At 38.2% G+C, this 24,882-nt stretch overlaps 1 protein-coding gene across 7 annotated transcripts in view; it reads left to right on the top strand.

Annotated features, from left to right (window-relative positions):
• Nucleotides 1-24,882, top strand: part of LOC306842658 (breast cancer anti-estrogen resistance protein 1-like) — an 88,805-nt gene that overhangs the window by 61,259 nt on the left and 2,664 nt on the right. For 4 of the 7 annotated variants that reach the window (XM_079373629.1, XM_079373627.1, XM_079373631.1 and 1 more), the window contains 4 exons: nt 16,370-16,513; nt 20,972-21,082; nt 22,201-23,418; nt 24,460-24,546. In XM_079373629.1, coding sequence (XP_079229755.1) covers nt 16,370-16,513; nt 20,972-21,082; nt 22,201-23,418; nt 24,460-24,546 — 1,560 coding nt within the window. The remainder of the gene's footprint in view (nt 1-16,369; nt 16,514-20,971; nt 21,083-22,200; nt 23,419-24,459; nt 24,547-24,882) is intronic. The other 3 variants (XM_079373633.1, XM_079373630.1, XM_079373632.1) reach the window with 1 other exon arrangement.

Below are 24,882 nucleotides of genomic sequence, written 5' to 3'. Positions count from 1 at the left end.
AATAATTCATAAAAATGTCAAATTTAATAAATAATTTATAAATAAAAACAATCAAAATTTTATAAAGTGACTAAAAGCGATATTTTATTTGTTTACCTTAATTCATGTCATGTGACCATTTACCAATATCAGAGAACCATGAATGAGCAAACGTGTTGGTAAATTATTTTTGGTCAAAGGGGTTCAGCTAAAAAAAAGTTTGGGAATCCCTGCTGTAGTCTACAGTCAATATAAATATTTATAGTTATGCTATTTGTCTAGAAATTGGTCTTTGTGGGTGTATTATCTACAAAGAGATTTTAAAAATCCTTATCTAGTCATCATCACAAATGACTGGAGCAGTCCTGGAAAAATCATGGATTAATGTACCATTGTGTTTTCAAGGTATCTCAAAGAATACAAGGTATTACCATGGTATGTCCACATTTTTTTCATTGAATTTTGTCATTGGAAAATGGTTGGCGTGTTTTTTTTTTCTTCTCAGTTGTCAGCCAGTAAGTTTAATTAATTCAAAAAAAGTAAATGAAAAGTAGATGAAAAGCATTCTGGAGTCTGTGCCATTCAAAGGCGAGACTGAAAGTAATCAAACTGAAATACCTCAACAAGATTCTGATTCTTCACATTTTATAAGTGCTTTAAGGGTTAGTTCAGCTTTGATTTGAGGATTTTTGTATCATTTTTTTGTCTGTCCTCAGCCTTGGTTTTTCAAGCGACCATTTTTTTCCTTTACCATATTCCCTTTGTACAGAGTCTGTGAGAAACTACCAGTAATTCATTGCCTCTCGTGTCATATGAGTAGTTGACAGTCAGTTGAAAGTTGGCAGAGTCTGTGCAGCAAACCCAACGGCTGAAGGATCGATACTGATGGCAGTGGCCCAAAAACTTGCTAACACCCTGAGTTCTGCAGCGAGGGGACAGAAATGGTGTGGATCAGGAGTCAAATCCAGATCAGAGTCTAGTGATGAGTGCAGTGCTTATGTTCTTTAGGATTTGGGGCTGCGTTGAAGCCAAAGATAATGCAATATGTCTGCTTCCAGATTGCAGATACATTCTCTCATGGCAGTTCTCCATCTTTGAACAATGTTGCTAGAGCAGTTTGAGAAGGAATAGATTGAAAGAGAACTAGGAACACAAGACATTTATTATCATGTCTTTCCATGATCCTTCTCAGAAGCATTAGTTCTACATTTCTATTTGCAATGCTTGTCTTGAGGTTTTCCTTTCATGTGGTTTATGAGGGGAGATTTTGATGTGTTTTCTCCTAATGTCCTCTATTATGATCACTTGTCCTTGTGCCCACAGTCCCTCTACCACTGACAGTTTTTCATTATGTGATAAGAGTTCCTGTTGAGAGAGGAGAGGATGGATACACACGCATGCACACATATAGACACACAGACAACATACATAGAAGAGCTCTGAAAAATGTATTTCAGAGCAGAAATACAACAGTTGGTTAGTTTTCTCAAGGTTCATGACAAATCAATCAATCAATCAATCAAATGAATAAGAAACAATGATAAATTATAAAACTTTTGGCTGTGTGTTATTGATTATATGTAGGGTTGGGCGATATGGCAAAAAAAATTATCACAATTTTTTTCATATCAGTCGATATCGATAATTATCACGATAAATGTCAAATCTTTATTTCTTTCAAGTTTAAAGCCAGAATTTTGCTCCATTTGCTAATTTTCCTTAACAAAATATATATCTAAATAGAAAAATTTATTTCTTAGTTTCTGCATGTTCTAATGAGTGATATTGTTTCAAATCAAGAAACAGATTTGGGTTGCCTGATAATATTAATAATAATAATAATATTCCTTTTTTTCTCTTATAAATGCAAATTTGATAGTAGCTTGAGTTAGGATGGAGAGGCAAATTTTTGTTAATTTTTAAAATCAGTAACATCTGTAAAAATTGTACCAACCTCAGTTTTATATGGTTAAATTTATTCTGACCAATTTTTTTAAAAACATTAAGCTTATGATCTCCCATACATTTAAATCATGATAAACACAATTAAAACCACACATATCGCACCTCAATACATGGTAAAAATATAACTATATGCTTTTTAGGTAACCTATTTGTATGAAATGTCTAAAACATTCTGTATACATGCACACATGCTATAGCTTAATCACAAATACATACACTATAATTATACACCATTACTCCTGTAATAAAATTCAATGTGAATATCCCACATTTCTGTCATAATACCATGGTGCAGTGAGTGTTACTACAGAAAATCCATGGTAAATGATTGTGATGTGTAGATTGAAAAGGCTTCTGACTGTCTCGTTGCACACAGTGTTCCTCCTGTTTGGCTCTAAACTAGTTTAAATCACGGAGTCATTTGTGTTCATCGCTGAATTCAAGCGTTTCACACTGGATCTCACAGTGCTGTTTAGTACTCGTGTGACTGAGTCAATGCATCTCCGCGCAGCATTTTGAACTTTGATCTGAGTGGATAAATGGTCCGTGTGGCGCGCTTCAAATGAGGCGCGCTGTTTCGTTCCGCTTTTGGAATTTTATCGAGGACAGTTATATCGCGATAATTATCGTTATTATCTACTGGGGGCAGTTGTGGCCTAATGGATAGAGAGTTGGACTTGTAACCCGAAGGTTGTGGGTTCGAGTCTCAGGTCCTGTGGAAATTGTCAGTGGGGGGAGTGAATAACGCTCTCTCCACCTTCAATACCACGACTGAGGTGAGACCCTTGAGCAAGGCACCGAACCCCCAGCTGCTCCCCGGGCGCCGCAGCATTGGCTGCCCACTGCTCCAGGTGTATGTTCACTGATGAGTGTGTGCGATTGGATGGGTTAAATGCAGAGCACAAATTCTGAGTATGGGTCACCATACTTGGCCACACGTCACTTCACTTTTCACTTTAAAAATCTACTGCATTTGAAGTTCAAAATACACTTTTTGTGTCTTATTGTGTTTTTTTGTTTTTGTTTTTTAAGAAATGTATACTTTTATTATAAAGAACAGATTGTTTTGATCAAAAGTGGCAGTAAAAAGATTTATAAAGTTATAAAATATTTTTTATTACAATTAATTGTTCTTTTTAACTTTGTAATTATGACAGAATGCTGAAAAAAATGTACTATGGTTTTCTCAAAACTATTAAACAGCTGTTTTCAAAATTGAAAAAAATGTTTCCTGAGCACCAAATCACCATATTAGAATGATCAGGACCATGTGACACCGAATATTGGCATAATGGCTTCTAAAAATTCAGCTATCACCGGGGGAAAAATATATTTTTTAAATATATTAAAATAGAAAACATTTATTTTAAAAATATTTCAGAATATTACTGTTTTATTGCATTTTTGATTAATAAATGCTGCTATGGTGAGTGTCACAAATTCATCAAAAACACTGAAAAATGCTACCTACCGCAAACCTTTCAACGGTAGTGTATATAGTATATTACAAGATAAAAAAAATTATATTTTCTAAAAATATTTTTCAGTGATTACTGATGTGATTCACTATCTCTTTGGTATCATGGTGTAGTGTAGTTTTTTAGTGGGAATTTGGCTATAAATTCTGAATTAAATGAAAGATTTTTGCTTAACTCTGGGCACTAACCCAGGCGATACTGTGGCAGCAGTAAGAGGAGTTATATGATGACTGTGGGTAGGGTCAGGGTTAGGACTGAGGGATTGTGAAAAAGCAGCTGGAACAGTTGAGCTGTGTGTCACATCAAAGACATGCGCAGGCAGGGTGTGTTAGCACACGACCCACAAAGCCCCAGCACGCTCCTCCAACAGCCAGGAGTTCAATATTGCCTGAATGAATCATCATCAGCTCTTATATATGGAAGTAATTTCTGCCTCAGAGTAAAGAAGTAAAACAAATAATTGTGAGATTTAAGATTAAAATAAGAAATAAAATCACAATGTGATTTAAGATAAATAGCCATAATTCAGAGAAATAAAGTTGCAAATTTTAGAAATGCAGTCTCAGTTATCATATTGGAATCGAGCTTTCATAACCATTTGCTATGTTGGTTTAGTTTCTCCCTCCATTTGCTAAGAAGCTGAACTCAGTGATCAATAAAAATGAGATAAGAATGAACCTTAAACATTGTAACATGTTTCAATCAAACTGAAAGCTATCTGCGAAGATATTTCTTACGAAATGAGACTCGAATACTGGATGTGACCTTCAGTTGTAAGAATAAGGTTTATACATGTTTGTGACTCACCGCTGCTAAGACTCACCCGCTGTCCTGCTTACACATTAACCAAAGTGAGCTTACACTATCAACTCAAGTTGCACATTGACCATTAGAATAAATAAAACTGACGGATGAAGAAAGATTTGAGCGTAAACTTGCTCGTCCGGTTTAGGACCACGTGAGCGTGCCACAGAGAGGGTTTGTGGGTGAGGTGTTTAGCTCTATTATGGATGCAGTTAGATGGACAGTGAAGAGGGGCAGCAGAGGTGGAGAAAGAGTCTTGGCTTATCTCTTTAATGGCCCCTGCTACAGCCATTCAGTATGCTGGACAGATAGCTGGGTTTATTAAGAAAAGGTGCACTGGGAAACAGGAACGGGGAGATGGCAAAGGCTAGATTGAGATTCTGTGGTTGGTTTGCCGCACTGCCTGTTCTGAAAGTAACTGTGTAATCTTTGGAGACTTAGTTGAGGCTGCTCACCTGATCAGGCGGGGAAGAGGAGGTTGAGGGAGGACATGCCGGCTTGGCTTATCTGCAGGACCAGGCAGGCATCGTTTAGAGGAGAGAGGGAAGAGAGAACATTGTGAGGAGACAGAATAACCAGAGGGATCGTAGATCCATACTCCACCTAGACATCCACAGAGCTACAGCAGTATGGAGAAACACACCAGTTTAACATCTGCCATCATAATGTTATCAGTGTGTTAAGCAATGTTATCAGTGAATTCCAAGCATCATTTTTACAGCATTGAAGGGCACTGCTAAAAAGGAATGTTATTCCCGGTTATTCCAGGAAAATTGAGCCATGGAGTTCTGTCTTCTAGACACATTCGCACATAAGACTAGTGCAATTCCTCACCAAACCTAAGGTTATTTACTTCGGATAAAATCTTTTGCTTTTGTGCACCCACAAAGTATCTACAAAAAATAGTTTTTATATATTTGTTCATGTAATTTCTATGGCACCACACAGATTCAAATAATTAAAAAAAAATTTAGAAATAAAATACTATTTTCCTCAGGCTTCCATCAGTTGACCAACTGATAGTTTAGCAACGAAAGTTGTTGTTCAGTTTTCATCTTGTGTCTTTACTATCAGTATTTTTCAGTAGTATTTTAGTGCTGAGGGAATGGGAATACCGCTGGGTGCTTGTGTGCATCTTCTGGGAATTTCCCTCACTGGCTGGCACATCTGTAATCTACTGCAACCCTCTCCCACCTCACATTCCTGGAGACCAGAGATATTCCTCCCTGCCTTTAGACGGCCTTCAAGGCATCATATTTTTTTGGTTCATTTTAGGGAATCAGTTCAAAAGTTGTTCCAAGCCTTATAATGGAAAATGCATTTACGTGTTCATGCAAAACAGCACATTCTATATTAAGGTACCATAAACTTCTTAGAGTTACAGTAGTTTTACCACTGAAAATGTGGTTTTAGGCTCTCCATTTCACATTGGCTTACAGGGATAGTTCACCCAAAAATGAAAACTCTGTCATTAATTACTCACCCTTATGTTGTTCCAAACCTGTAAGACATTCATTTATCTTAGGAACACAAATTAAAATATTTTGATGAAACCTGAGAGCTTTTTGACCCTCCATAAACAGCAACACAACTGACGAGTTCAAGGCTCGGAAAGGTAGTAAGGATATCGATAAAATAGTCCATGTGACATCAGTGGATAACCGTAACGTACCACGCGTTCCATCGTGGAACTGTCATGAATATACGCGTCAGAGACTGACACGGAAGAGAAGAAAATGTTGAATAAAGTTATTTATAAGTTATTTTTAAGTATTCTCGTAACTTCATAAAATTACGGTTGATCCACTGCTGTCACATGGAATATTTTAACATTGTCCTTACTACCTTTCTGGCCCTTGAATGTGTGGATGTCTGTTTAAATGTGCTAGATGGACATCTAGCGCATTTTGAGACCATGATTTTTTCCATTACACTGCTCGCATTTCACGTTTTTCAATGCAAAAACACTTTGTGTGTGAATGGCCCTTAAGAACACCTCACACTTGAACTGCATCATGACTGTTTTTCATTAAGTTACATAGATTGTGTGGAATGTTTAATTGTTTATGATTCTTAAATTCAAGTGAATGCTTCAAATTAATTGATATAGAGAGGCAGATCATTCATTCGTAAACTGGACATCCCTGCCAAAGGCACTTTCTATCTATTTCTGTTCTTCCTTTTGATTCTTTTCTGCTCTGTGAGTACCTCAGAATACTGAATACAGAGCTCTAAATGGTTGTTTAAATAGTCTCAGTTCCCTTCAGGGGCCTATATGTGATTTTAGCTTTCTATCTCTGGGCCTCACTGCAGTGCATTGTGGGCTTTTAAAGAGGCACTTTGATATTGGCCTCCCATCACAGCGCATGAGTAAAGCATTGGCTGCTCCAGGGCACTGTGCCTCCACGTAGCCTCATTACTCTCTCCTCAGACTGCACACGCTGACTCTGAATCAGCACATATCCACTAGCAGTCTCCTGTACATAGTAATGTGATGCTGCGAGTGTGTCTGAAGACAACACGGCATCCATTACAAGCAGCGTGTCTGGGCTCAGTGCAGCGGCTGCAGGTTTCCTGTGATGTGGCTTAGGCGGAAGAGAGGGAAAGAGAGAAGGACTAAAGGAGAAAACAAGTGCTGATGCCATGTTTTCCTTACAGCTGGAGGAGAAGCAGGATGACTGGGCAGCTCTGAACACGTTGTGCATCTGGTGAACCGATGTGCTTTATTTATAATTCCCTGAGCTTCAGAGCTCAGTTGAAATCTCATTGCATACTCATGACAAATGCTGGGGAGTAACAAACTAAAAACAGTGTCTAATTTAACTAAATTTTTCAGTAGCATGACAGAAGCGCTGATTGCTGCTATCCTAAGCTGCTTTGCTGGTCTTCTAGTCTGGTCAGGCTGGTTTTAGAGGGGTTTTACTTTCACATTTTAAAACCAGCTTAAACAGATTTAAGATGTTTTCCTGTCCCAAGCTATTTTTTTTCCAAAAAGTCACTGTGTAGCTCAACAAAAAGCTGTTTAATTTCACATTGTGTTGCATGCACAATCTCTTAAGTCTGATTTATTTTAGTGAATTGGTTAATTTTTTACGTTAATGGTCTGCATCAAAAATGATTTACTGACTAATTTGAGTACCAGTGTTTGTCCTCTTGCTTTAGTTAGTTCTTAGTTCGTGTTAATTAAATCATAGTTAATTAAAATAAGAGAACAAATTAGTTAATTTGTTCCCTCTCTTTAGTTAAACCATGGCCACTAAAACAAGGGAAGAAATTTGTACAATGTGACAACAACTAAACAACTAAAACAAGGGTACAAATGAATAAATCATGGCCATAAATTAATAATGCATGGAACTAATTAATATTTATATGTGACCGTGATATTTATTTTTTCTTAAGCATTCTGTATATTTATATATGTCCAGCATTCAATTATTTTTTATATTTATATGTATTTCATTTTGTGTATTTTCTGAAATATATTTAGTTAAATGCTGCTATAGGTGAGTGTATTTGTAGTTTTATTAGTTGTATTTAGTGTTGGTATATCTATTGAGGTGTAATGGTGTCATTCTAACTGATTATTATTGTAATTGTAAGTTATTTAACTGCTTTTTGTTAGTAGCTTGCAGTTTAGTTAGCTACTTTTTCAAATGAGTAGTTAGACTGTAATTGAACTACTTTATGAGTAGCTTTAAGCTTTATAAGCTACAGCTTCAAAGTGACTGTCTTTGAAGACACATCACTGTCGGACACATCATGCGTCCATTTGGCATTCACCTTCAGGCCTCGGGAGATCTTCGCTAGGTCAGTGAGGACCAGTGAGGGGGTCTCTGCGCCCTGTAACCTTGAGCACAGCACTTTGTCAGTTAACACAGCCGCATAGCCACAGGTCGTGTACAATAGAGAATGAAAAAGACAGCGTGTGTCTTTCTAAAGAAAGACAAAATGCGAATCTTCCTAGCTGGATCTCCTCCATTACCTGCTGTGGTCTCATTTTCTGCTCTGACAGCGTGTGCAGAGCAAGGGGAGGGGAGATTGACAGCTGAAGGGAGCAGAGGAAAACGGCGAGATCAGTGGGACAGAATTAGCAGCCTGAGCGGCGATGGCGGGTGGAGCCGCGGGAGGAGGTTTTCGCTTCTCATGCGCTTTGTCCTGTCATTAACGTCCTCACATAGCCAGCAGCGGATAGAGGGAGAGGAGGGTAGACACGGCCCCTCAGAGCAAACAGCAGACCACTGCGAGCCTTTATTTGTGCTCCAGTGGCCTTCATCAAAGGGCTGGAATATCACAGGAGGCCACAGGGTTCACTTTGTACTGCAGGGAGTTGAAAGGACTGAAAAAACACAGATCAGAAAGAAGAACAGGGGGCCTAATGGAGCTGCAAACTCACTTACTGCGTCTTCACACACGACGTATGTCTTCCGCTGAAGAGTACACACAACCTTTGCTTTATATGTGTTGTTCATCATTCTCTTCATGTTCATATATGTATGAAAGAGTAGGTTAAAGGAGGCACGGTGTCAGATTTAATTGGCTTGTGAAAAGCTATGGTCCAGCACCACTTAAACCATCTCTGTGATGTTTTACATCTTTCCCTGAAGGTCAGAGGAGGCAGGAAATTACAGCTAGTTGTAGTTGTAATGAAGACCAAATGTTGCCTCTAATATTAATTGTCACGTTTGTTTATTCATAGCTAGAGTTAAAAGGAAAGTTAAATGAAAATTCTGTCATTTACTCACTCTCATGTCAAACACAAAATTAAATATTAATATATATATGTGTGTGTGTGTGTGTGTGTGTGTGTGTGTATATATATATATATATATATATATATATATATATATATATATATACACTGTATATACATGTATATACAGTATATATACACTATATTGCCAAAAGTATTGGGTCTCCCCCTTCTAATGAACTTTTATCCAATGTTTATATTTAATTTATTTCACCTTTATTTTAATTAACAAATCTTTAATATATAGTTAACAGTAACAACACTGGGTCCTAAACAACATCTTTTGTGGTCCATAGAAGAAATAAAGTCATACAGGTTTAATACAGCGTGAGGGTGAGTAAATGATTTTTTGGCTGAACGGTCCCTTTAAATGCACTTTCATGGCTAAATATCCTGAATGATATCTCTTTTCAGCTTCTTTCACTTCCTCAAACACGCACAATGGTCTCAGGCAGGGACTAACCTTTGATCACTGGCCACAGGGACGGTGTGGTCTCCAAGGAGACACACTCATCTCGGTCTTATTAATAGGTGCTGTGGACAGGCCTGAGTGTTGTGTTGCCAGGAGAGCAGGAGGAGAGGAAGTGTGTGTGTGTGTATATGTGTGTACGGAGGACTGCACATATGCTGTCTCAGTTATATGCGCTTTTGCAACCAGCATCAGAAAGAAACGAGAGAAAAGAAAAGGAAGAGCAACGATATGAAACCGAGAAAGGAAATGCAACAACAGAAAGATAGAAAGACAACATGCTGAGCTGGTTTGAATAAATGTCGTTCATGCATACCACGGTTAAATTATTTGTGATAATAAATGGAAAAAGAGGTGTTTTGCATAGTTGCTAAGTTGTTTAAGTGTAAGCGATTGTTTTGTAGTGTTTTAGGAAGTAGCACTAATAAATGATGGTTAAAATGTATCTTTAAGGGATGTTTCACACCCAGCTTGGTCATGGCAGCAAAGTAGGGCATGTGTCAGAGGACTTTGGGGGGCTGTTACTGGAGATCTGTGTGGATTAGTACCCGGGGGCTCACTGTCTCCTGGAGACCCTTTAGGCCTCCTGTCCCACCAGCCGTCCCATCACACACTCTCACATGTGGCACATGCCACATGGCACCGACCCCAAGCAAAGCTCAGATTCACAAGTGTGAGCTAATTAGCTACTGATTAATTCCACAGCAGAGGATGAAGATGGGTATATGGGCTATAAATCCACTACCCTGCTTTCTGTTTTATATGGGGTTTTCACACTTTGCTGCCAGGGCTGTTAATGTTTCAGGGATGAAGCTTCTGATCTGGGTCACCCAACAGCAATCTTTACTTAAACCTTTTAAGTTTTGAGTTTTAACTGGCCCAATTTGAAGGATTAGTTGTGCAAAGTGTTTCCTACTGAATTATGTTTTTGCAGCATGGAACCCTTTCCTCATTATTGATGCAAACTAAACAATATAATGTTTGCAACATATTTTCATATGTTTCTTTTTTCATATTTAATTCAGAGTACATTTTTTTTGTAATGGAACTGTAGATTTAGCAGTGGTGCAGTTCTGTCGCTGAATATCACTGCAGGAAACACTGCATCGAAGTGAAGTTCACTACTTTGAGAGATTCCCCACATTAAACTGTCCACTAAAAAAACTTAAAAGCAACTAAAGTCTAGCTTTAACTCACTCAGGTTTACATAAAACTCAAAAGTGGACTTTCAAACCCAACTTGGGCAAAAATTCATCCAGTACATCTGCAGATGTTTCCAAGGGAGGCAGTTCTCAGTGGGATAGCATGTATGTGTGTGTCCGTGGTCCAGATGAGGCGCCACTGGCACCCACATCACAACAAGTCACAGAGCCCAGCTGAGCTCTCCACAGCCCGTACTTACAAGCCCACAGCTGTAGCCTATAGATGCCTCATCCCAGTGATGGACGTCTTTAACTAGGGCATGTGTTGGCCACTGTCAATGACAGCACGTCTAGTTAAAGGCATTATTACAAACGTCCTTCAATAAATTGCACTTGTCCCTCCTTTTCTTTAAAAACAGCAAAAATCTGGGCCACAGTGAGGCACTGACAATGGAAGTGAATGGGGCTTATCTGTAAATGTTGAAATGCTCGATTTCAGTTATTTTCAATTGGTTGCAATAGTATAGCCATAAGATGTAAACAATATGTGTGGTTTTTAGTATGAAAAAAATAGATAAAAATACTCCTGTAGTTATATTGTCATAAACAATATTGTATAAACTGAACAAATGGTAAAATTAATTATTTGAATAGATTTACTTAATTGCACATGTTTTAACAGTAGAATTCAATGTTCAGTAAGTGCTTTTATAAAATTATAAGTGTTTTTCTGTCAGAAATCCTCCAAAAATTGGCCCCTATTAACTTCCAAGTGACTTTCTGTAACCACCCTTTTTTAGTTTTAAAGAAGTCTAAATAAGTCTAAATTATTTTTGTTGTAATCACCCCAAATGCTGTCAAACTATTGAATGTGGAATATTCCTTTAATATATATTAAAAATCCCATATGTGAAAAGACCTCACATCCTCACCAAATGTTTGCCACTGAAACTAACCTACATCCAAAACAAACTGGTAAGTAAATACCAAGTCTAGTGGAAAATGAGGGTAAAACTGAAAAGTACATCATGCCAACACACACAGAACCCCCACCCCCATCTTCGCACATGGTGAAGAGGACAGCTTGCTTCACAGATGGCCAAGGCGAGAGCGGTGGTAGGGGGCTACGGGGGAAATTCTTATGCGCCGCCACTTATATAGAGAAAGAGTGTATGTGAAGGTATGTGGAAGCCCTTCAGCGTTTGGACTTTGACCCCTCATTATGTTCCAGGCCTCTGGACGCAGTTATTCATGGCACTGCGTTGAATCAGCGCCAAGCCTAGGGTCAACTTTACTAAACTATTGCAACCTTGAATCTGTGAATGTATTTTAGAAAAGGATAGGAAACTCTTTTGAAGAGTGGAAACTGAAATGAATGGCTTGTGTTTGTGGCTGGAATTGTGTTTATCACATTATTCCATTCACAGCCATTTTGCATTTTCTGTTTGGCGTTATTAAATTAAAATAATCATTCTTGTTGCCGAGAGTTGAGGAAATGCGCTGTGACTTCTGACCTACAAGATTTGGAAGTCTGAAAGAAAAAGAAGTAAATGACAAAAGTGAGCAAATGAAAAAGATTGCATTTCAAAAGCGTTGAACATTTCAGCATGATGTTTTAAGAAAAAGAAAGCAAAAATGTGCAGTTGAGCACAGACCAAAACAAAGAGCTTTGAGAAAGATACAGAATAACCATTAGGGTATCTATTTTTGTCACAGATAAAAGTTAGTGTTTTATTTCAAGCATGCATTCATAATGCAATAATATGATAATAACCTTCTCCCAGAACTCTCAGCATCAGGTATTCGGATTGCAGGCATCGATTAAAATGAACGACATCCATGGTCCAAGGAGCCAGGCCTGGCTGGAATGTCTTCAGCAGACCTTGGCTGCGCTCTTTAGAGTGGTGGCATGTGTCATTGTGTCAGCTGGGGTAAGGAGGTCACAGCTCGTCGATGCAGCAGGGGGTACGGGGGCTTTTGTAAAGCAGCCTTTGCAATCTGTCCCTCTCTTCAGGGCTGAACCTAATGGCCGTGTAGCTGCTGTGATTGTGACTCATGGCCAGCTGTCATGGCGCAGGGCAACGCAGTCAGACGGTCACCGTTCCCCTATTGTTTCCTTCCACACCAGGGAGTGTTTGTCTCTTTGTGACATCATCATTACAGGCACTTCACCCCGCCCCCCAGAGATTGTTGTGACAGCTGGAGGCCTGGACCCACCCACTCTGTATGACCAGACCCTTTCAGCTATATTGATGAGGGCTAGATGATGGCAGTCCACCATATGTGCCATCTCCGCTCCCCAGAGCAGCGCTCATTGATAATTCACATTATTGATCAATGTTCATTACGGCCAGCTCTTCAGAGGCTCTCAGCGGGATGGAGTGACTATTACTTAAGGCTAAGCACAGGTCTGAGAGGGCAGTGAAATAAAACAGAGGGTGTGCAGTACTAAATAACCACATTGTGGACAGTGTTGATTTATATATTGTCTCTGACCTGTAAGCAATAACTGAATGTTATTCTATGGATGCTTTACAGTGATATACACAGTCTGTAAACGTGTTTCACATCATAGCTCTTATTGTGTGGAATATTTTTGCATGGTTGGAATGGTGTATTGGTGTAGATTTTGCCTAGATAGATAGATAGATAGATAGATAGATAGATAGATAGATAGATAGATAGATAGATAGATAGATAGATAGATAGGATTGTTTTATTTTGATTATTCAGTTTTTTGCAGTATACACCCCTAGATGGATTTATGGTTAGACAGATACTAACTAAACTAGATAGATCAGTCTAGATTGATACACACATATATACATTCATAGATTCACATGTGAGTCAAGCTAAGTGAAAATGCAGAGTGTGACAACACCAGAGGTTGTGTACGTGTGGATGTGTCAGATGAAACACCTGCAGTTCAGTCTAAATGTGTGTGAAAGTGTGTACAGCACCGTGGAGAATGTGGCTATTTACTGCAGCAGTGTCAGAGAGACAGAGAGAGGTCATGAGTGTGTGGATGTTCTGGAGATAGAGGCGGGGTGGTCAACGGGTCACAGGGTTTCTCCAATAAATCACACCAATAACATGCTTTTACCTCACCGACAAAAAATCCCAAGGAATTTATCATCTGGCATTTGGAAAAAAAAAGGGCAAGAATCAGGCAAGGGGGTGCAGAGGGGTGAAGACAGGTGAAGAGCGAGAGAAAGAGAGAGTGAGAAAGAAGAGAATTAACAGTGACAGATTGCCAGCTTTCTTTAATGAGAACGGCTTAATTGGATGGTTAGCAGGGTTGTCACATCTAAAGTGACAGACTGTGTGAGTGGGAGAGTAAATATTAATACAAGATCTCTGGGATTTTCATTAGCCTACTGTCTTCTTTCTTTCTTTATGTTGCACTTTCCATACATGACAAGCAACACTGCAGTGTCAGGCAGATAGTATAGTTCTTTTAAATGCATTTTACATGTGCGCACTTGTGCTTTCCATTGTGCTCGTCTTGTCGTCGCTCGTGCCTGGTTACCATAGTCACTAGATTTAAACAAAGCATGAACGTCTCACAAAGAAAAGCTTCATTGAGTCTGTGTGGTTAATCAGCACTGCTTTGCCCTCCCTGACAATAAGTGAAGATTCTTGCAGATCTAGAAATTATATTTTGTAATTGTAGGACCATAGATTTTTTTTTTTCATTTTCTTTATATCTTTATTACATAAAGAAAATACTGATTATTTTTGATGTTTTTATTAATTTCTAACATTTGATTCTCATTTTTAATCTAGTAAAAATTACTGATTTTGTAAATTTAATTTTCTGCTAAGATGTATAGATATTGGCACATTTAAATTAAATAATTTTTTTTTTTTTTAAACCTCCAAATTATATTAATGAAAATGTGATTTGTTGCATTACAACAATCATAATTTGAATGAGAAATATGCTTAATTCTTTAATTATTTCTTATTTCTTTCTTTTGATTTGGGGGTAAAATGACCTGGTCATTTAAGATTCACCCCTGCACAGGGATTACTGAGTGACTTCTACAAACCTGTGTCTGTACGATGCATGTGTGTATTTGTTATTTAGTATGCGAGAAGTGACGCCCATACACAAGCCTGGCACAGTGCGTTCCTATAGACTGGCTGGTGTGAACTGATAAAGGGAGAAAGAGAGCGAGAATGAAAGCGCAAGTAATCTCATTAACTCTGTTATGAGTGAAGGCCAGCAATCATGTTTAACTGGCCTGCGGGGATTCATGAAAACTACATAAAGCTCACTCCACCTAGATCATTAGAGTACACACCTCCCCAGTGCACACAAACCAATGCTGCCCGTCCATACATGTTTTATATTAAGGAGTGAATGCTTGATTCACAGTGGGCAGAGTGCATTACTAACATCCTAAAGCACTAAACCTCTTGAGGCAATGTTACGGTGATTTTTGCTCTGCTTCATGCTGAACAAAACCCCTTGACCATGGTAAATTCACTTAGAGCCAGAACTATCCATTTTATAAAATGTAGAGATGCACCATATTAAAAATCTTTCTAAATAAATGAAAATGAAACACAAAATTTGATTATTAGTCTTTTTAAAGGAATAGTTTACCCAAAAATGAATATTTGCTGAAAATGGACTCACCCTCAGGCTAGCCCAGATGTAGATGAGTTTGTTTCTTCATTAGAACCGATTTCGAGAAATTTAGCATTACATCACTTACTTGCCAGTGGATCCTTTGCCTTCAATGGGTGCCGTCAGAATGAGAGTCCAAACAGCTAATTAAAACATCAAAATAATCCACATGACTCCAATCCATCAATTAATGTCTTGTGAAGTGAAAAACTCCATCATTAAGGCATTTCAACTTTAAACTATTGCTTCTGGCCACATTATGAGTCCACAATCTATAATGAGACATTATCCAGTGAAAAAGTCCAGCCCTTTTTGTCCTCTCATGTCAAAATCTACTGACATATTTGTCAGTAATATTAATGTGAAAGTGCAAGAAATCAGAATGTACAATTAAATATCCAATATCAACTAATAAAAAGACAAAATAAAAAAAAAAAAACATCTAGTATCAGCTGTCAATTGTTAAGGTGCAGTGAATGAATTTCCATGGTCGAAAATCCAGTCATTCCAGTATAAATCCACACAATTTTGAGTGAAAGTGAAAGAACGCAGATTTCACAAATTGTTCAATTTGGTCATGTTAATTCAACAAGTTGACCAACAGAGAGCTGCTTAGTTTGAAAGTGATTTCTGTGTGAGCTACACTATTGATAATAGACAATTGTCCTTTTTTAATGAAGTATTGCAGAAATTGTACTGATCTAAATATAAAAATAGAGGAAATGACAATTAAGTATATGATATGTCTTGCATAGCAAATATCACGCAGTATTCTGAGTGTGCGCTATGTCACAGTCCTTGTGAAGGAGTTCCACATGCTGAACAGCTCATCTGAGTGTGTTGTGATTGGTATTATGTCTCAGGCGTTGTACAAATATGGGGTCGTAGCTTGTTTTCATTTCCCAGGCTCACACAGTCGACACAGTCCTCAAAGCCTAAGACAGAAGGTAAACAGACGGACAAAAGGACGGCCCCTGTTCCCACAGTGACCTTTGAGACCTCAGATTTGTTGTAGTAGTGTGTGTGTGTGTTAACTTGTTATGAATGGCGCCATCAGGACAGCATCTTTATCCTCCTATATGTGGCCAGCTATTCATTCACACTCAAGTCTCATGCAGTTGTTTTCCTCTTTCTCTCTCTCAGGTGGTTGTTCCCACGCGGGTTGGTCAAGTGTATGTGTATGAAACGGGGAAAAATGAACAGGATGAGTATGACGTCCCCAGACACCTCCCACCCACCCAGGATATCTATGACGTGCCGCCCACCCGCACCCAGTACAATCAACAGGTAAAGCATCACATGGCCCTGTGTGCAGTTGTGTTGAGTTTCATGTGCACTTTAATGTCCATGTAAAGATCATTACGCTATAGGTTATTTGATATGTAGTAATTTGTGGATGAGCCAGTTATTGATGATAATAGTCTTTAAGTGTATCTCAGATGTCTGCAGTGTGTGTGTGTGTGTGTGTGTCATAGATGATCATCACACACTCTGCCAGACTCTGGTGAAGAACCTCCACATTCATTAATAATACAAGCAAATGAGAATGTAAAATCTTTCTTTCTTTCTTTCTCACTCTTTTTTCTTTCTTTTACCATTTTAATTTCTTTAATTCTTTTACTCTTCCTTTCAAAAGTAATGCTTATTTCTTTTGCTTGTTTTTTCCTTTTTCTTTTGCTGACTCTTTTGCTTTATCTCGCTTTTGTTATTTTGTTTTCTCGCTTTTTCTTTCTTTCCCTGTTTTGCTTTCTTTTGCTTTGTTTTTGTTCTTTCATTCATTTTTACTTCACTTTTCATGGATTTTTTCACTTTATTTTGCTTGCTTTCATTTTTATTTTACTTTTATTTAATTTTATTGTCTTTTGTTTTTAATTTTTGTTCTCTTTTTTTCTTTCTTGCACACTTTCTTTACTCTTTCTCTTTCATTTGTTCTTGCTTTCATCCTCTGTCTTTCTTTTCTCCATCTTTCATTCATTTTCACTAGCTCTTTCTTCCTCACTCTTTATTCCTGCATTCTTATATTCCTGTTGGCTCGATGATTGCATGCCTATTTTTAGATGAGGTCATGCATTACTTGCAGTGGAAGTAGATATTTCAGTGTCTGGAGGCATTTCAAAAAGAAGGTCACCATTGTATGTGTGTGTGAAGCAGAATATCCCGAGACTGCTGTGTGTGCACACGTGTGTGCATTGTGTGTATATGAGAGGGAATGTGCTGTCAGCGAGATCAGTCCTTCAGTGCAGCACACTGCAGCATACACACACACACACACACACACACACACGCTAGGGCAGAGCGAGACAGACAAAGCCTGGCTCACGGCAAAGGCCACGAATACCCAGACCTCACAATTCCAACACACACACAGCCTGTAGCACAGCCATACAGAGAGAATGAGAGAAACATGGACAACGGCAAAGACCCGAGCACATGCTGTAAATGACAGAGGAGTGGACTAAACCGGACAGATGAATTGAGGCACGTCACTTTGTCATTTTGTGTGCCACAACACAACAGTATATTCAGTAGAAGTATACAAACACAAATGGCACAAAACAAACATAAAACAGACAATATAGGGAATTCAGAATTGCAGCTGATAACATTGTTAACTGGCACATGCTGTTTGTGTTATTTTAGCACTCAATGCACCATCATAGAATCATCTAATTCACTAATCTCATTTATTGAATCAAGCAAATTACTGTAAATAATGGCCCAAACATGGAAAACTAAATGCAGTGAATACAGTTTTCTCATTTTGTAGGCCGATTTTGGAATGTTAAGTGATGGAGGATGTTACCATATATTGTAGCTTAGGGGAAAGAATCAGGTATTTAATTTATTCATGATTTAATGACACAGCTCTGTACCAGAATATTTAGCATCTACTTAATCTAGTTCATCAGAGATTAGTGAATAAAATGCAGGTTTAAAAAAAACATGCAGCAAATTCACTCAATTTCAGTTTTTCATACAGACCAAAAATTCTGCAAGCCAAACCAATTCCACCTCAAAATCGCTCCAAATATCATTGTAACAAATCGGCATCGCTCAGATTAGAGCGATACAGAGGAAAAAACATGGACATTTAATCAGATGGAGCTGGCACAGCGGCTGCTGGGTGCTCAATGAGAGGTTTTGGTATTCATGGGTTCTCCTGCCTTAGTCTCTGACTGCAGGCTCTCCTGGGGGCGCACAACAGATTGAGAGCCATTGTTTGGCCAGCATTATAAATGCTAATGGTGTTTGTGTAAGGATGTGTGTGTGTGTGTGTGTGTGTGTGTATGTGTGTGAGTATGTGTGTGAGTGGTGCAGTATTGATAGAAGTGTAGAAGAGTAGACATGACTTCAGAAGTCTCCAGTACACATTAAAGGCGTATATTAATATTCTTCTGTGTGAATTTGTGATTATTATTGAGGTGTAAATCAATGAATGTTTGACAATTGCATAGTATCTTGATCTTAGAGAAGTAGTAAGATGTTTAACTCTAATATTTAAATGCTAAGTCGAACATTTTCACTTTGTGCGCGACGCATTTCTGTTATAAACAATGATTATTGCTGGCATTTCTGTAGAATCATCAGGAGCTCATGGGACTAATAAATGAAGAAGAAGTGGTATATAATGCTTGAAATGTGACATTTTATTTGTCCATAAAATAATGTCTTGTACTGTATGACAACAAGAAGTCTATGTCTAACAGCTGCGTTTGTAATAATATACATTTCTGCCATTACAATCCTTAGAGGGCAGTTTTTGAACGACTGCTTTATATTATTAATGCATAAGTATTAAACTGAAAATGTACTATTGAAATTTACCAGTCCCTAAGTGTTGTGTGACACTTACTCTATCTCAGACAAGATTAGACTTCAGCTTAATCCAAATTCCCTTGGCCTCATTTCACCCAAATCAGATGCAGTAGTGGAAAAATCACACTTTTATTGCTAGCACTATAAAACGTTTATTGGGTTTTAATCCTTTACTAACGTTTGAGTGCTGTGAGCCTTTATGTGTATGTGTGTGTGTGTGTGTGTGTGTGTGTGGTTATTTTTTCTTGTTTGTACCAGTTGAGCTGCAGGCATTATTTGATATTTATATCAGTCGTCAAAGGTTTGACAGATCATTGGGACAGGAAGTCACACTTCATTTATAGCACGTTCTGAAACTCGAGTCAATTCTGCTTTTGTAGTGTTGAGTGCATATGCATAGCTCTGCGTGTGGGGGTTTACTTAATTATACATCTGGGGGCGTCCTCAACTGGAAAAAATGTTCCATAAATAAAATATATACATTTATTCTTAAAGTAATCTAAAAAGGGTGCCTTGGTGGGTAGGGTTTGTCTCTAATTGAAAACATGTTTTGATATAAAAACTACAGAAGTATATGATGTGGTGAGGTTATATACTACACCTGGGGCAAATTTGACATACCTAAACATAAAATGATGATAATCATATGCAGATATAAATACATTTATGTGGATATATGTATTTGTAAAATACATGAATTGTACTAAAATTCACATGTTTGGGGTGATTTAGATTTGTTTTAATACTATTTGGACAAATTATATTGATCAAAAGTGAGAATAAAGACATTTATATTGTTACAAAAGATTTCTGTTTCAACAATATTGCTGTTCTTATGGATTTCTATTCATCAAAAAATACTGACAAAAAAAAAAATGTATCAGTTTCCACAAAAATATTGAGCAGTTCATCTGAAGGATCATGTGACACTTAAGACTAGAGTGCTGAAAATTCAGATTTGCCATCACAGGAATACATTTCATTTTAAAATAGAAAACAGGTATTTTAAATCACAATAATAATTCATAATATTATTGTTTTTACTATTTCTTTTTTTTTTTTTAGAATTTTTTTTTTCAAATAAATGCAGCCTTGGTGTACATAAAAGACATCAAAAACATTAACAAATCATACTGACTGCAAACTTTTGTACTGTAGTGAATGTTACGGTGATATGAATTCCTGACAGTACAGAGTAGTTTGCCACAGGACAACATAGCTGGTGACTTTTATAGTATTTCACACAATGTAATCTTTGTTCTTGTTGTTATAACGGTCATTTTTCATGAAGACATGAAAGGCTTTAGTAGCTCTGCATACCTCCGCTAAAGGCTCTCCACACACACACACACACACACACACACACACAAACCTCCTTTACTATCACATGTTCAAAATCTTAGCCTGACCACAGAGCCACTGGACAGGTAGCCAAGAGAGAGAGAGATTGTGGGAGAAGGTGGAGGTCAGCATCTCTGCAGCACTGCTGATTTCCTCCAGCTGTTCCTGTTTGAGGTCACACTCCTGTAATCTCTCCACATCAGTGGGAGTGAGTCCCCTATTGGGTGTACCTGTGTTCCCTCCGACCCCCATTCATCCAACTGCCTCAATCCCAACTCTGCTCCAACATGCACAAAAAACAAGAGACGGAAGGAAGAGGGAGAAAAAGACAAAAAAAGGACAAAGTATGTAGGAGAAGGTAGAAAGGAATCAGGGGCCCTGGGGTATAAAATAAACAAGAGAAACAGACAGAAACAAATGCACAGCTCCTCCCTATTAGATTCCTTTCAACTAACACAAATTTCCGGTCAGGTCAGATCTACTTATAGCCATAGATCTATGTCTTGAATTTGTATTTATTTACATTATTTAAACTAGCAAATGAGTTTTACGTGTCTTTTTGACCCTGTTCCTCTCTCTGGGTCACAGGTTTATGATACTCCTCCCATGGCTATGAAAGGCCCACCCAGTAGAGATGGTCAGGAGATCTATGACACTCCACCTAGTGTGGACAAGAGCCAGCTGCACTACCAACAAACGGTAATACTCCATTCTTGTCAGACTGACACAAATCTATTACATTCTGGTTTTATGTACACCTTTGATCTGCACATTAATGGGGGTTAAAGAGATCCATATTCCCTGAAACCAAACACCACTGATGGTCTTACATTGACTAAATGCATTCAGAATAGGTTCTGTGCCCAATGACAGCAAACCCTACAGTATAAAATGATTCACATGCAGAAAGAATTTCTGATCGGCTAGTCAGTCACACAGGACACCTATTTCAGTGGCATCTGCCAGGTAATAGAGATTGTATGCAAGCTGTTCCGAAAAAAATAAATAAAATTGACTTGGAATACATTCAAACTGTGTTCATTTAGCAAATCCTAAGTGTGTATCACTTTTAAATTAATTCAAGACTACACAATATTTGGGTTCCATATGGACCCTTTTCACATTTAAGGAGTTTTAAGTCATTATAGTTTGGTAAGTTCTGTAATGGCGAAGGGAAACTTCAACAAATATATGTTTTTGTGTTCCCATCTGCTCTAATAGCAAAGAAAAAAGTCCACAAAATATTTTTTAAGACTTTCCTAAAGTGGAAAAAATTATTGAGAGATTGATTATATTGGTCAAAAGTGACAAAGATGTAAAATCTGCCATTATCAGCATGATCTTGTTTCCTGTATTTTAATACCAAGGTCATAAAACACAAAGTACAGTGTTATAAATGTATATAGATTTTTTTTTTTAAATCTTTGCTAGATTTACGATGTTATCACAGTCTGTGAAAAGTGTCTATTGGTTATCATCCAATTTTAGACAGTGTTAATTTTCATTTCCTCTATTTTTACATTTAGATAACATTTGCCGACTTCTAGAGCTTAGTTTAAGTTGATCTTTAAAAACACAAATTATTTAATAACACTGTTAAATGCATGTAGCAAATTTCAAAATGCATATCCATTTTTAATATTTTAATATTTAGTAAACATTATAATGCTGTGATGCCTAAATTCACTTTAACATTTAAAATGATTGACTATCAGCTTATCAGTATTGGCCAGAATTTTAATATCTGTACATCCCTAATGAGTTCAGTTATGATTATACAAGGCTAGTTTTGGTAAACACATTATTCCTCTTTACAGGTGTATGACATTCCTCCATCTGTCAGCAAAGATGTTCCAGATGGTCCAATCAGGGAGGAAACGTACGACGTTCCTCCTCACTTTGCCAAGATGAAGAGTCTGGAGAATCAGAACCAGGCCTATCTGTCTCAGGTCCCAGGTGGTCCCGAGCCTCTCATACCAGAGGACGTCTACGATGTTCCTCCTCCTCAGCTAATAGGAAAACGACAGCCTGAGGGCCAGGAGATCTATGACATCCCTGCCAGCCTGCGAAAGGGCGGCCCACAGGACCACCACCCTGCAGATGTGTATGACTTCCCCCGTGAGCGACCAGCGGGTGAAGAATCGGGCGATTATGTGTACGATGTGCCTCCGCAGGTGGTGCGTGACGCAGCGGCCACCGAGGAGCTCACTGTGAGCTTCAAACGCCTATCGGCGTCCAGCACGGGAAGCACTCGCAGTAACCTCTCAACGTCCTCTTTGGACATGGTGCCAGTGCGGGAATCTTCTGGACCCAGCCGCCTGCTGCTTCTGGATCTAGACCAGGCCATGGAGCGGCTGTCCCGTCATCAACAGGCCGTGGAGAGCTCGGTGTCCCTCCTCATGTCATTCATCAGTGGGAACTGGCGCAGCCCCACTCAGATGGAGTCCAACCTCCCAGCCATCCGACAGGCTGTAGACCGCATTCGTGTGGCTGTCAGAGACCTGCTGGAGTTCGCTAGAGGAGCTGTGGCCAACGCCACCCAGGCCACCGACCGCACACTGCAGACCAAGCTCAGCAAGCAGGTGCAGAAGATGGAGGAGGCCTTCCAAGGTCTGGTGAGGTACAGTCAGGCGCTGGACTCCTTGGGCTGGTCCCCCGCTGCCCTGGTGGCACCTTCTACAGGGTCCGGTGGGGACGATCTAGACCGGCTGGTCATGTGTGCCCGAGGCGTTCCTGACGACACCAAGCAGTTAGCATCGTTTCTCCATGGCAATGCATCTTTGCTCTTCAAACGGACAAACAAACAGCAGCAACTGCCATTGCCACCCGTTCCTCATACTGGTGATGTGCTGGGTCAGCTGACCAACAACAACAACATCTCAGCCTATCAGTCAGGCACACCTGAACGGGCCAACATCCAGTCCCGCCCGTTACCCTCTCCTCCCAAATTCTCAGCTGAGGAAGAGACTCCTGACAGGCCGCACGAGACGACAGAGGAGGGTTGGATGGAGGATTACGACTATGTTCATTTACAGGTACACTACATATAAAAAATTCCTGTTGAGAACAGGATCCAGGTGTATGTTCTCAGTCATTGATATGATAAATGTTCTGCAATGTTCTCTATATGGGCTCTGCCTGTAATCCCCAATGTGTCAAGCCTCAGGCCTTTTCATCAATCACTCCAGATGCATGTGCAGACCTGCTTTTCCTTAAAGCCCACATACATCTTCCTTTAGCACCAGCTGTTGCACGTCTGCTGTGTGGTTCTGTCAAAACGTCCAGTGAAACTGTGCAGATAAGATGAATTCTGTTCAATCACAGAGATATTTCTTTCTTTTCTGTGGTAGTTCTAGCTCATTTTTTCAGTTTGCCTTAGGCCAAACAAGAAAATATGAAATAATACATTTAAAATACTAACATCTTAGTTCATTCGGTATGCTTAAGGATTGGTCTAGCGGTGCAAACAGACCTCTGAGTATTATTAATATTTATATATTTTATTTATTATATATTATTTTTCAATATATATTAGTATTTGATTTTATTATAAACTGCATAATTTGATATTATGAAAACAATGTTATATATTATATAGTATTTAATATTATTTTTTGAAAATTAGTGAAAGCTGTGACTCAGTTGTACTGACCATGTTAGCTTATTTCTACCACACTGTTTTAGACAAACACTTTTTTATTTAGAATAATTGTAGGTAATAATTGTAGAGGGCATGTTTGAATGGGCATTTGATTTCTGTAATATTTTCCACAGCTGAAAATTTCTGTGTTGCGTTTATTCTGATATTATACTGCCCCCTAATGGACTAAACAGACATTTTCCAGTGCACATTATTTGAATTGAAAGAAGTGGATGGGTAGGATTCACTGTAAGATGTATGCTGGTTGTGATTTTATTATTGGTTGTTCACAAATAATTTAACATGATCTTGCACTCTTTTACTTAAATGAAGGTGTTACTTACACTTAAACATGCATTACAATTGTTCACCCATCTATCCATAGAGAGTAAACTATTTACTATTTATTTAAATTTATTTTATTTTTCTATTTTAGGGTAAAGAAGAGTTTGAAAAGAACCAAAGACAGCTATTGGAAAAAGGGAGCATCAAACACAATAAGACTTTGCTGGAACAGCAACAGGTATATGAGACTATAACACCTTATTCACAGAACTCTCTACAAAGTGACACAATATTATTTTTGAGGGAGTTTAACAATTTAGAATCTTATCAAAAAATAGACAATTATCACAGCACACTATACACTGAAGGCCTCACATATATCATGGTATTTATATAAATTTGATATTTATTATGCATTTAATTTATTATGAATTATTTATATAAATTTATTTATATATCCCATGATTCATTACAAAGCTGCATGTTGTTTTTTAATATAAATTATATAAATTGATAAATAATATGTAGATATTTGTAACAGTTTTTACAATTGTATTTTTGTTCCTCTATTCAA

Source organism: Barbus barbus (assembly GCF_936440315.1).
Source record: "Barbus barbus genome assembly, chromosome: 23".
Lineage (NCBI taxonomy): Eukaryota > Metazoa > Chordata > Actinopteri > Cypriniformes > Cyprinidae > Barbus > Barbus barbus.
Note: the sequence above shows the minus strand (reverse complement) of the source record. Positions and strands in the feature narration are given on the sequence as shown.